Below are 12,452 nucleotides of genomic sequence, written 5' to 3'. Positions count from 1 at the left end.
CTATAAGTGATCAGACCCTTAATACAGTATTTTGCAGAAGCCCATTTGGTGGAAAATCCAACTTCAAGCATTCTTGTATACGTTTCTATAAACTTTGCTATTTGCAGTGTTCAGGGCAGCATAGTTGGACTGAAGGTGAACAACGGCGATGTGATCAATGATCGAGTCTTCACTCACTTACCCCCTAAACTGACAAGTGCCACTACACACTTCAAGGCCAGTGTAGTTCCTGAAGGCAAGTAACAAGGACTGAGCTCGATTTGCTCAAAGTAGCAATCAGCCCTATAAATTATAAGAGCAAGTTAAATAAGAAGTAAAGTTTAGGACTGATGGTATCACACATTGAGCTTACATGTCATAAATTCTATTTTTATTGCTCTATCTTTTGTGGATGCAGGTGGCCATATATTTACAAAATGAAAAAGGTATTTTGGAGCAAGGTGTAAAGAGATCTATTAGCTAACCCTTTAGAAACATCTCTTAACTTTTATCTTCCTCAGCCATAAATATGGGTACAATTTAATGCCATATAAAACAAGTGCACAGGTGAGGAGTTGTCCGCATCCATAATTGATGCCGGGAGGTGCTAATTGCCACACCTGATCCATTTCCCCATAATAAATAGAAGCACGAGGCAGATGAAGGGGGAACAGAAAACAGACAGAAAACAAAGTGAAAGGAGAGTGAATGAAGGTTACAGGAGAAGAAGAAGGCAGGAAGCAGGGAGGAGAAAGCCGGTGCATGTTTGAGCGAATGCTCACTCACTGTATAGAGCGGTTGGCAGCTGGACAGTGAGCCCTTATGGGGTGTTTGGCTGGCACCTTGGGGTAGTTGGTAGTGGTCGCTCCCGCGGAGCATTAGTGAGGAGCGGGAATGACTGGAAGGAGGATGGCTCACCACATAAGACCAAGAAGGAAGTGGGACTTGGGAAATGAAAGCCCCAGCATGAGGGCCCTGGTCACTGGGGAGCCCAAGTCATGGTCTGATGATGCCCAGGGGTCGGAAAGGCAAATAGACCAGCAGATGAAAGCAGAGAGAAGTTCAGCTGCAGGTAGGGTGACTCCCCTGGTGCATAGCCTGGATGGGAGAAGCAGGGGAGACACCAGTAGAAAGGCACCGGGATCTGTTTTTAAAGGACTGCTTCCAGCCATTGTTTTAATCTCATCGGATTTTAAAGAAATTATTTATTGTGTTTTTTATGCTCCACAGTTCACTTGTTTTTATAAGATTATTTATTTGAAGATTTTGAAACACTGCACTATTTATTTGGACACTGCTTTTGTTTTTGTTGTTTTTAATAAAAGCACTTTCTGCACCATCCCCTTGCTTCATTGTTGTGCCTCACTGCCTAACTCATCGGTGACATTACCAATGGTGTAGGGTTCAAGGGCTCTCAGAAGGAAGATGGGAGCATGGAGTAGAACCCGTGTCGTCACAGTCTGTCCTTCCATTTTCTTTGATCATGGCATCACATCCAGGGAAGGAATCACCCACTGGGATGCTCGCTTATCTCCTGCAGCACTCACAGCTCCTCGGAGTGATATGTGAGGTCTTTCCTACCCTCTTACCATCAGTCCCTATAATGACTCACCCCTTGGCCGAGGTGGTCTTGTTCCCAGTGTGCTGAATGGCACCTGAGCTGGCCTAGCAGATAATTTAACAGACAATGACACTGTGTTGAATATACTGCGCCCATACTATAATGCCATACTATATTTTATTATTACTGTGAAGCTGTTAAGGATATTTGTAGTTATGATTACTTTACACTCGGTAAACATTTACGCTTTGTTTATATCCTTATAGATATTTTTAGTTATATGTACAGTATATTTGTTCCCTTTTTGTCAGTTACTCTAACCCAGTAATTTCCCTCAGGATTAATAAAGTTCCTTCTTATCTTTTTTTGCTGTGCAAACAAGAGTAGAAAATCCTCAACTGTTAACCATAAGCTATATCTGATGTTGTCTTGATAAGCTGGCCTCTTATGTCAATGCACTATTTCAGGATTTTTCTTCAGCATACCACACCTCACATACTGACTGAGAATGTGAGCAGTATAAGTGTTTACCCGTTTAATACATTATGGATTCAGGACTTTCTTTCAAATAATTTGTATAAACTAATAGTTCATGGCACTTGTTTTCAAAAGCCGTTCTTCTCGAGTACAAGGACTCTTCAAGGTGGTGTTCAGCCTCCTTTAGTAGATAGATTGAAATCAAAATACCAGCTGCAGGGTCGGTACCTGGCTGCCAACCTTCCCAGGTGTTTCATCCTTTTAATTCCAGAATATCTCAGGGTGGTATTGCAGTGGTCAGAGATGTCTCCCTGTCATTCGCGGCAGCTGGTTTGGAATCCTACAGAACTTCCTTTGCTCTCAAGCTGATGTCCCTAATGGTCCAGACCTTATCTTTCCTTTGTAGCGACAGTCAGAAACTTTCTTTCTCTGCCTCCTCCACAACATCTTTAATTGCCTTTTTAGCTGGGATGAAGTCATCCCAATGGCCTCCAAAATGCATTTTGTTGAAAAACCCACGTAGTCACGACAGCTACCTTCCCTCTACACCCTGATGCTAGCTCAGCATACCATGCTGTCTTCCATCTATTGATAGATGTGTTTACCACTTGCCATACCTTGGCAGCCATCTGTCCCAGAAGGCAACCATTAAGGAGGAAGTTCAGTGCCTTATCAGCTGTGCCAGCACTTGCTTTAGCAAACTACACCATAAAGTTTTTGAAAACTCTGGTCTTAAGAAGAACACCAAGACACCTTGGTGTACAAGGTTGCCTGTGTCACTACTCTTCTGTATGACAGAAAGACCTGGATCACTTACACTGTCACCTCAAACATTTGGAGAGATTCCACCAGTGCTGTCACACACATACTATATAATTCTATATAGTACATGAAGATTGCAGCACCAATGCTGGCATTCTCAATGAGGCAAACATGGCCAGCATCAAATCCATCAATTTCTTCAGAAATAATTCTGCTGAATAGGTCATTGCATCAGAATGTCCAACTCCTCTACTCTCAACTCACAACTGAGCCAAGGGCAGAGGAAGTGCTTCAAAGATACCCTAAAGACCTACCTTCAAAAATGTCAGATATCAGACTACTGCTAGATGGGGAGCCCTGGCCAAAGAACATTCCCTTGGGTACTGTATGGACCATCAGGCAGCAACCTAGTTTGAGGCCAACTGTCTTTCTGTCAAGTTAGGCAAAACATCATCGCAAAAGAAGATAGATAGATAGATAGATAGATAGATAGATAGATAGATAGATAGATAGATAGATAGATAGATAGATAGATAGATAGATAGATAGTGTCGGAGATGGCTGTGATGGTGACCCAGCCAGGACATCCAGGCGGACCAGAGGAGGGTTTGCGCCTTCCCCAGACCATGTGGGGGTGACCGCCCTGGTACCTTTGGGGGCCACGGGTACAGAGCTTTGAAGCTCAACCCTGTAGGGGCCCGTGGTCACCGTCAGGGGGCGCCCCTAGGCCTTTGGAGCCCTGGACCTCAGCACTTCCGTTACACCCGGAAATGCTGGGGGGAAGACGAGCAGGGACACCCGGAGTGCTTCCGGGGATGCAGCCAGCACTTCCGCCACACTGACATGTCCATCTGTCTGTGTCCGGGCCAGCTACCACAATAGATTGTAAGGCACTATAAGATAGATAGATAGATAGATAGATAGATAGATAGATAGATAGATAGATAGATATGAAAGGCACTATATAATAGATAGATAGATAGATAGATAGATAGATATGAAAGGCACTATATAATAGATAGATAGATAGATAGATATGAAAGGCACTATATAATAGGATAGATAGATAGATAGATAGATAGATAGATAGATAGATAGACCATACTTTGTTTGTAGGAATTAAATAACATCAAGTAGAGTTTTGAAAGTCCCTAATTTCTTACTGCTTACCTCACTACTTGGTCACTTTTTCCATGTGTCTGAGGTCCTGTGCATGAAGAAAAACTTTCTAATGTTTGTGCGAAATTTATCCTTCACAAGTTTCCAGCTGTGTCTTAATCTTCTTTTGCTTAAACTGTAAAGGCTCAGCTCTTTTAATTTTTCCTCATAACTCATCCCCTGTAGCCCTCAATCAGCCTAGTTGCTCTTCTCTGGACTTTTTCTAGTGCTGATTTGTCCTTTTTGTAGCCTGGAGACCAAAACTTCACACTGTACTCCAGATGAGGCCTCACCAGTGTGTTATGAGACAGAGTACATAATCTGCTTTTGTTCAGTGTAGTGTTTTTAATGAGACTGATGGAGAAAACATTCATGGTCAAGAAAAATTAAAAAAAAAAAAAAAAATTGTTAGAACAGCTGACAAAATTAGGCCATGAGGTAAAAATGAAAGTCAAAATACACCTTGGATGAATGAAAGCTCTAACAGGCAATATAGATAAACAACAAGTTCTCTTATCAGCAAGGTCTAGCTTCTAATAGGAAACTGGCTTTGAATGAAAACCTGCAGTCACTGTGACCCTCTAGGAAGTGAAGATGTCTGGTTTAAAATAAATTCTCACGGATACTGGGATTCTAGAGACCAACTTCTTTACTGATGATTTGAAGGTAATTAAACATTAGTGTAAAAATGCAGAATTTTAGATGAACAGGACAGAAATATGTTACATAGTCAGAGCAATAAGCCAAAAGCCAATAGCAAGAAGTAATTACTATCTTTTAACAATTCCTAATAGTAACCAGAATTATAATCAAGAAATTAGAGCAAAAAGGTTCTTCAACAATAAAACAAAAGTGAGAAACAAAGCACATCTTAGCAAGAGGTGTTATTTATATCCACAAAACTCAGACAAGGATAAAAGCTATGTACACAGATAAGCAATAATGACAATGCTGAAAGACATTAATGATTTTTAACACTGTGGAAAATATTCTGAATTTGTTTTGTCCACACTAGCTACAACTCAGCTGAAAACCAGATTCAAAGTGAAGTTATACATATATATCTACTTTCTATACTGTATATATAAAATCCTAAGCCTAAAAGTGCAATGATTTTGTGCAGTGATTTTATGTGATGTTTTATGTCATGTTTTTTGTCACGCTTTAAATCGGGCTTATTTTAAAACCTACATATATATGTTTGAAATCATTCATTTTAGAATTCGTCGAACTTTAATGTCATGTTTTTAGATTTTCAGATTCTTATTCCGTTTTTAAATTATAAACTAAAATATCAAGAACTCATGTCCCGCGAGACAAGACTTTGTGCCAAGACATTTAACCACACCCGGGGTTGGAAATAAAAGACAAAGAGTAGATGACAAAGACAACTGCTGTGCAGGCTTTTAAATGTTCACAGTGCTGCGCGAGATGTAAATCCAGCAGCAGCACCAGCTGATCAAGCAAAGCAAAACTCTATTTTTTGTTTCCCATTGTATCACCGTATAAGAGGGGGTTTCAGAGGAGCGATTACATCTCCCTGGGGTGTGTTCAGCCCCTCTCTTCACAACATGAGCTGTAGAGACGCAAAGTGGCTGGCGCGTAGTGCAGGCTAGGAGGGTTGGCAAGCGAAGTGAGCGATGGGTAAACCCCTATTATATATATATATATATATATATATATATATATATATTTATATATATTGTCACGCATGCGCGACTAGGAGACTTAAAACACATCGAAGGATGTTCGCCGGCGGGGAATGGCGGGGTACTAACCTTGTTTCTTCACTTAAGAAACATAAGTAAAGTTAGACCTCTTTTATCACTGAAAGATGCTGAGAAATTAGTTCACGCGTTTGTTTTCAGTCGACTAGATTACTGTAACGCACTCCTCTCAGGACTACCCAAAAAGATATAAATCGTTTGCAACTAGTGCAGAATGCAGCTGCTAGAATCCTAACTAGGAAAAGAAAATCAGAACACATTACTCCAGTTTTGATGTCACTACACTGGTTACCTGTATCATTCAGAATTGACTTTAAAATTCTGCTTATGGTTTATAAAGCCTTAAATAATCTCGCCCCATCTTATATATCGGAATGTCTGACACCTTATATTCCAAATCGTAACCTCAGATCCTCAAATGAGTGTTTCCTTAGAATTCCAAGAACAAAACTTAAAAGAAGTGGTGAGGCGGGCGGCCTTCTGCTGTTATGCACCTAAAATCTGGAATAGCCTGCCAATAGGAATTCGCCAGGCTGATACAGTAGAGCACTTTAAAACACTGCTGAAAACACATTACTTTAACATGGCCTTTTTAAAACTTCATTTTAATCGTAATTTAAATTAATCCTGATACTCTGCATGTTCAATTCATCATAACAACTATTCATGGTGGCTCTAAAATCGGTACTGACCCCTACTCTCTTTTCTGTTTCTTTTTCCGGTTTCTTTGTGGTGGCGGCCTGCGCCACCTCCACCTACTCAAAGCTTCATGATGCTCCAACAATGATGGACGGATTAAAAGGAAGAAGTCTACGTGACCATCATCATCATCAAGCCCTTCCGTGAGAATCCTAAATCCAAAGAGGACTGTTTCATTTATGTTAGGTAGAATGCCCAGAGGGACTGGGCGGTCTCATGGTCTGGAATCCCTACAGATTTTATTTTTCTCCAGCCGTCTGGAGTTTTTGTTTTTCTGTCCCCTGGCCATTGAACCTTACTCTTATTCGATGTTAATGTTGATTTATTTTTTATAATTATGTCTTTCATTTTTCTATTCTTTAATATGTAAAGCACTTTGAGCTACTGTTTGTATGAAAATGTGCTATAGAAATAAATGTTGTTGTTGTTGTTGTTGTTTCTTTATTTTCCAGGACTGAAGATGCTCCGCCATAAGACCTTGCCCGTAGTACGTTCACTTCCGCCCTTCCTCCGCCATCTTCTCTGACGTCAGCAGTCCCATCATCCATCACGACTCCTTCCCAGCATTCCTGCACTTCCGGCTCCTCCCATATAAAATGGCCGCCGACGCCTAGTATGGCGGCGCGCATGAATGTATTTTTGTTCTTGTGTTTTGACCCTGCAATTTTCTGTTAAGAGTCAGGAGGGTCGACAATATAAGGGGCCGGAAAACCCCAAACCTTTTTGCTGTCTCCTATTGAGTCTTTTACAATATATATATATATATATATATATATATATATTGTGGCAGACACCCCTTCAATGTGTATTCAGGGGGAGCAGCCCTGGACGGTGCAATACCTCCCCCTGGATGCTGGATGGCCGCCCCCCTGGGTTGGAGCGGTGCCTCAGTCTCTCGCAGGGCTTCAAGGGAGATGGAGTTCTCCACAGCCCTGTTGGGGTCTGGGGTGGCCACCAGGGGGCACGGCATGGGTCCCCAAGCCCAGCTGGATTAATCTTCAGTCCCACCCGGGAGTGCAACCGGAAACAGGTGATCAAGCACCTGGAGCACTTCCGGGTGGGCCATAAAAGGAGCCAGCAACGACCACTCGAGTCGGGTGGAAGGATGGCAGTGCTTGTGGATGAGTGGTGGTGGTGAAAGAGAGAAAGAGAAAAGGAGTATTGTGTGTCTTGTGCTTGGGACTGTGTTGTGTCTGTGGGAACGAGGAAGGCGTAGCCCACAGACGAAGAAAATAAAAGTTTGGTTTATTTTTATACATGCCTCCTGTGTCAAATCTGTGTCGGGTCAGGTACTATATAGCATCTTCTTACTATATATATCAAAAATTATGCATGCATGCACAAAGCGGAGGTGGAGCAAACTTACAGTGGACATTTATGAAAATTCTGTGCATGCTTGATGCCAATCAGTACAGATTAAGTAGTGATGTCCCATCCAGCATTGGATCCTAGAGCTCTATGATGTCAAGCTGGCTTTGCAAAGCATCATGTGGCGCTGGGAAAAAAAAAAGTTGTCCCAAGTCTGGCTTCCCAGGTCTCTGTGAAAAATACTTTGATGAATTTCATTGATGAATGTTACTAATTATGAGTGCATGTGGTGTTGCAATGTTTCACATCATTGTGTTATCACTGCTTAAGATGGTGGTGAGGAAAGACAAACATCTGCATACAGAATCGATGGCCTTCTTTTTTCCTCATGAGTGTTTTTTTTGCATTAAGAGTCAGGGAAAAGCTAATAGACTGGGAATTGAGCATTTTTTACTTTGAGTGCTTTGGGTTTAGGGACTTGTTTTTAAAGTCTTCTATGTTATTTAACCTCTTAATTTTTTTTTGTTGCCTTTTCTGTCTAAAAAATATCAATTTCCTGGTCTACCTGTCATTGCTTGCAGATTCTGCTGGTCCATATTACAACGATTTGTATGGAAACTCTTGAAAATTATAGTATGTGTTTGGTCTGTTGAATAAACTGATAAAAATCTTGTTGTTGCTAAATACACAAAACAAATATGCTGACTCAGGGCAGGACAGTACATTTTTTAATGTGGAGGACAGGTAGATATGCACAGTCAAAAGACAGGCTAAGGTTGGCACAAAAATCAATCCTATCTTGAAAACAAACTGGAAACGTAATTAAAAACTAGTAGTCAGAAATGTGAGCGAGAGATCAAAAAGATGGGTAGTCAAAGGTTTTGAAAGTCCGAGTAGTCAGATAGTACGGAGATGTCTGGAGTGACCTGCCACTGCTATCACGTCACATTCATCATTTTGAGAGAATGTCACTGCAATGGGCAGAGGCTGCCTTAGGGGTGTTAGGGCCTAGGGCTGACTAAACCAACGTGGGGCTGGTTACGTTAAACGCTGTTACCAGTATATGTGGACTGTATAAATCTGCGCATAAATTTAATAAAAATAATGTTAACATACACCGGATTTTCTCATTACAGTATTCAGCCAAACTTTTGCAAGATAACACACGGACTTTATCAAAATATAACTGGAGAATATAACTTGACAAATCAGCTTGAATGGGACATGCGGACCTCAAAATCAGGGCCCCCTTAGGCGCAGGGCCTGGGGCGGTCGCACCACTTACCATCCCCAAATGGCAATCGGAAACACCAAAAACCTTGAAACAGCAGTGCCATAGGAGATGAAGACAGCATCATGTCACAGTGGGAAAAATCCTGAATCTTCTCAATTTACAGCAAAAACAATAAAAGAATGAGCCGATTGTGATCTTTGAAATGTAAGATCCCTAGATCAGTGGTTCCTGAACTTTTATTTTTCTCGCAACCCAATTTTGCCTGTAGCATGTCTTGCATGACCCATAATCACCATCAGAACAGTGGCTGGATGTCGTGCCGTTGCCCCTAAACATCGCCCTTCAACCTTGGAGAACCGCTGCTGTCACACACGGTTAGGAGGCAGCCAACAGGTTAGAGATGTGAGTACAATATCACAAGATATGGGGTTGGAACAAGACATTGATGCTTCACTCCTTCTTTCAACAGACCCGCAGGAGATTAACAATCCCGTTTTTATCCCTACCTTTGTCATGTCCGGCTCCTGCTGATGACGCCACTCCCAACGCAGCCTTGACGACATCACTTCTGACTCCCAAAGATGACGCCACTTCCGTCCAACCACTATAATGCCACTCCCAGTCCAACGTTGATGACATCACTTCAGTCAAGCTCTGATGACATCATTTCCTCTTCCGCTGCCATTTCCTTCCTTTCACCATTATATAAATTCTCCCTTTGTTTCATGTCAAGTGGTCGATTGTTTTTTGAATATTTTGACCCCGTTTTTTGCATCTGTTCTTCATTTGTCCGCTGGACATTATAAGGGGACAGTTCTTTCCTGGAGTTTTGGGGTTCCACCTTGTATGTATGTGTGTGTGTGGTATGACTTGAAGATTCAATAGTGAATGGCATCTGGGGAGTTGTTTCAGGCATGCAAGTGGCGACCGAGTACAAGGCAATTCTTTCTCATTCACTTCAAATGTAATTCATGACTCAGCATGACCCAATTAGAGATATCTCATGACCCAGTATCTCGCGACCATTTTCTTCAACTTCTCTCAGGGGAATGTTGTCCAACTCCTCTCCCGACTCCAACTCCCTGAGCCAAGTGGAGGGCTCTCTTTTAACTCTGGACCTGGGAATACTTCCGGTGCTTAATCACTTGTCACCAGGAAGCATTTCTGGGTCGGGCAGGCCTACAGTGGTCCTTGTATCATTACTATCCAGCACGACAGCTCCCCTTGGAGGCCCCCACAGAACCTAAAACTCCCATGCAGCCCTGCAGGCATCCATAATGGACTTAGCAGAAGGGATGCTGTCACCTCACAGTATAAATCACAAGAACCAAATGTGATCTTTATTGAACCTGATCTTCAGAGAACAAGTAATAAGACTTTTCAATGTGTGGCACAATAAATGACGCCATTGCACCCATCTAAAATATTTCATTATATTTCCTTAATCAAACTTTTCAGGTCAAAATTCTCTAATTAAGATTTTTATTCTGTCTTTCTTTGTAGGGTTTGGCATGACAACACCTGCCACCATCAGTGGAAGGATCTTTCTCATCTTCTATGGGCTGATTGGCTGTGCCGCCACCATTCTCTTCTTTAACCTCTTCCTGGAACGCATTATCACCATGTTGGCATACATACTGAGATGGGTTCATGAAAGGCAGCTGCGTCGCACTGGCGTCCGCATGTCGTCTGAGCACCGCCGTGGTTCGGCAGGTGACGTCGATAGCCTTGAAGGCTGGAAGCCCTCTGTCTACTACGTGATGCTGATCTTAGGAGTGGCGGCCTTGCTCATTGCCTGTTGTGCTTCTGCAATGTACTCTTCCATGGAAGACTGGAGTTACTTTGATTCTTTCTACTTTTGCTTTGTTGCATTCAGCACAATTGGCTTTGGCGATCTAGTGAGCAGTCAAAAAGAACATTATCAAAACCAGAATGCTTACCGTTTTGGGAACTACCTGTTCATTATAATGGGCGTTTGCTGCATTTATTCTCTTTTTAATGTCATTTCAATTGTCATCAAGCAGATCCTCAATTGGATATTGGCCAAGATAGACTGCCGCTGCTGCAGGCGCTGGCAAAAAAAGCATCTCCGTCATCATCGCAATGCGGTGAGACCAGCACCTAACAAGACTCGCCAGAAAAATGCCTCCATTGATACGGTCTGTGACAGCGAAACTGACGGGCGCCGCATGTCAGGGGAGATGATATCCGTCAAAGACTTTCTAGCTTCCAATAAAGTCTCCTTGGCAATTATGCAGAAACAGCTTTCAGAGACTGCAAATGGAGCCCGACAAACTTATATCCACCATAACGGCTTTTCTGGGGGAATTGGAGCTCTGGCTATCATGAATAACCGGCTTGCTGAGACCAGTGTGGACAGATAGCATTTAACGGAATAAAAGTTGACAGTAACTGAAGATTTTCTCAGATTTTTTTTTTTTTGCAAGCGACATTGTCTTTGAAAACCTGTTGAATTATTTTGTTTCTTGGGTCATAGTAAATAAAGAGACTTTTTTTCTACAGATGTTGTTCACAGGACTTCTCTCATACAATAAAATAAAGTGGTTTAGTCATGTAAAAACTATGCAAAAGGATGAAGGTCCAAGTCTTTAGAGTCCTGGTGCTTCCTGTCTTGCTATGTGGTTGCGAGACATGGATGCCATCCAGTGACCTGAGATGAAGACTGAACTCCTTCGGTACTGTGTCTCTCTGGAAAATCCTTGGGTACTGTTGGTTTGACTTTGTGTTGCTCATGAAGTCCCGAATGAGGCACATGACTTGCATTGTGAGGAAGCGTCAGTTACGGCACTACGGCTATGTGGAGCATTTCCCTGAGGGTGATCCGGCTCGTAAGATCCTCATTGTTGGGGACCTGAGTGGCTGAACCAGGCCAAGGGGTTGCTACGACAGATAGAGGGTCATTTCTGAAGGGTGGGACTAGACCGCATGTCTGCCTGGGGGGTTGCAAACAGGGATCATTGTGTAGTGGGTGCAGCAACTCACTGTACCAGTGCATGCTCCCCAACTTGACTTGTGGCTAAAAGTTTTGAGAATGACACAAATATTGTTTTACATAAAGCTTGCTGTCTCAGTTTTTATGTTGGCAATTTGCATTGACTCCAAAATGTTAAGGAAGAATGATTAGATGAACTGTAATTAATTGCAAAGTCCCACTTTGCCATGAAAATTAATTTACAACAACAACATTTATTTATATAGCACATTTTCATACAAACAGTAGCTCAAAGTGCTTTACATAATAAAGAATAGAAAAACAAAAGACACAATAAGAAAACAAAATAAGTCAACATTAATTAACATAGAATAAGAGTAAGGTCCAATGGCCAGGAGGGACAGAAAAAACAAAAAAAAAACTCCAGACGGCTGGAGAAAAAAATAAAATCTGTAAGGATTCCATACCATGAGACCGCCCAGTCCCCTCTGGGGATTCTACCTAACATAAATGAAACAGTCCTCTTTGGATTTAGGGTTCTCATGGAAGGACTTGATGATGATGCTCACGTAGACTTCTGCCTTTTAATCCATC

General features: G+C 42.0%; 1 protein-coding gene across 2 annotated transcripts in view; it reads left to right on the top strand.

The window, feature by feature from the left end:
- Positions 1 to 11,373, top strand: part of si:ch211-261a10.5 (potassium channel subfamily K member 13) — a 62,722-nt gene extending 51,349 nt beyond the window's left edge. For both annotated transcript variants that reach the window (XM_039768059.1, XM_039768060.1), the window contains exon 3: positions 10,409 to 11,373. In XM_039768059.1, coding sequence (XP_039623993.1) covers positions 10,409 to 11,289 — 881 coding nt within the window. In that variant the 3' untranslated portion in view covers positions 11,290 to 11,373. The remainder of the gene's footprint in view (positions 1 to 10,408) is intronic.
- Positions 11,374 to 12,452: the final 1,079 nt, after the last annotated feature.

Source organism: Polypterus senegalus, chromosome 11, assembly GCF_016835505.1.
Source record: "Polypterus senegalus isolate Bchr_013 chromosome 11, ASM1683550v1, whole genome shotgun sequence".
In the NCBI taxonomy this organism is placed as follows: Eukaryota; Metazoa; Chordata; class Cladistia; order Polypteriformes; family Polypteridae; genus Polypterus; species Polypterus senegalus.
This window is presented reverse-complemented; position numbering and strand designations above follow the sequence as displayed.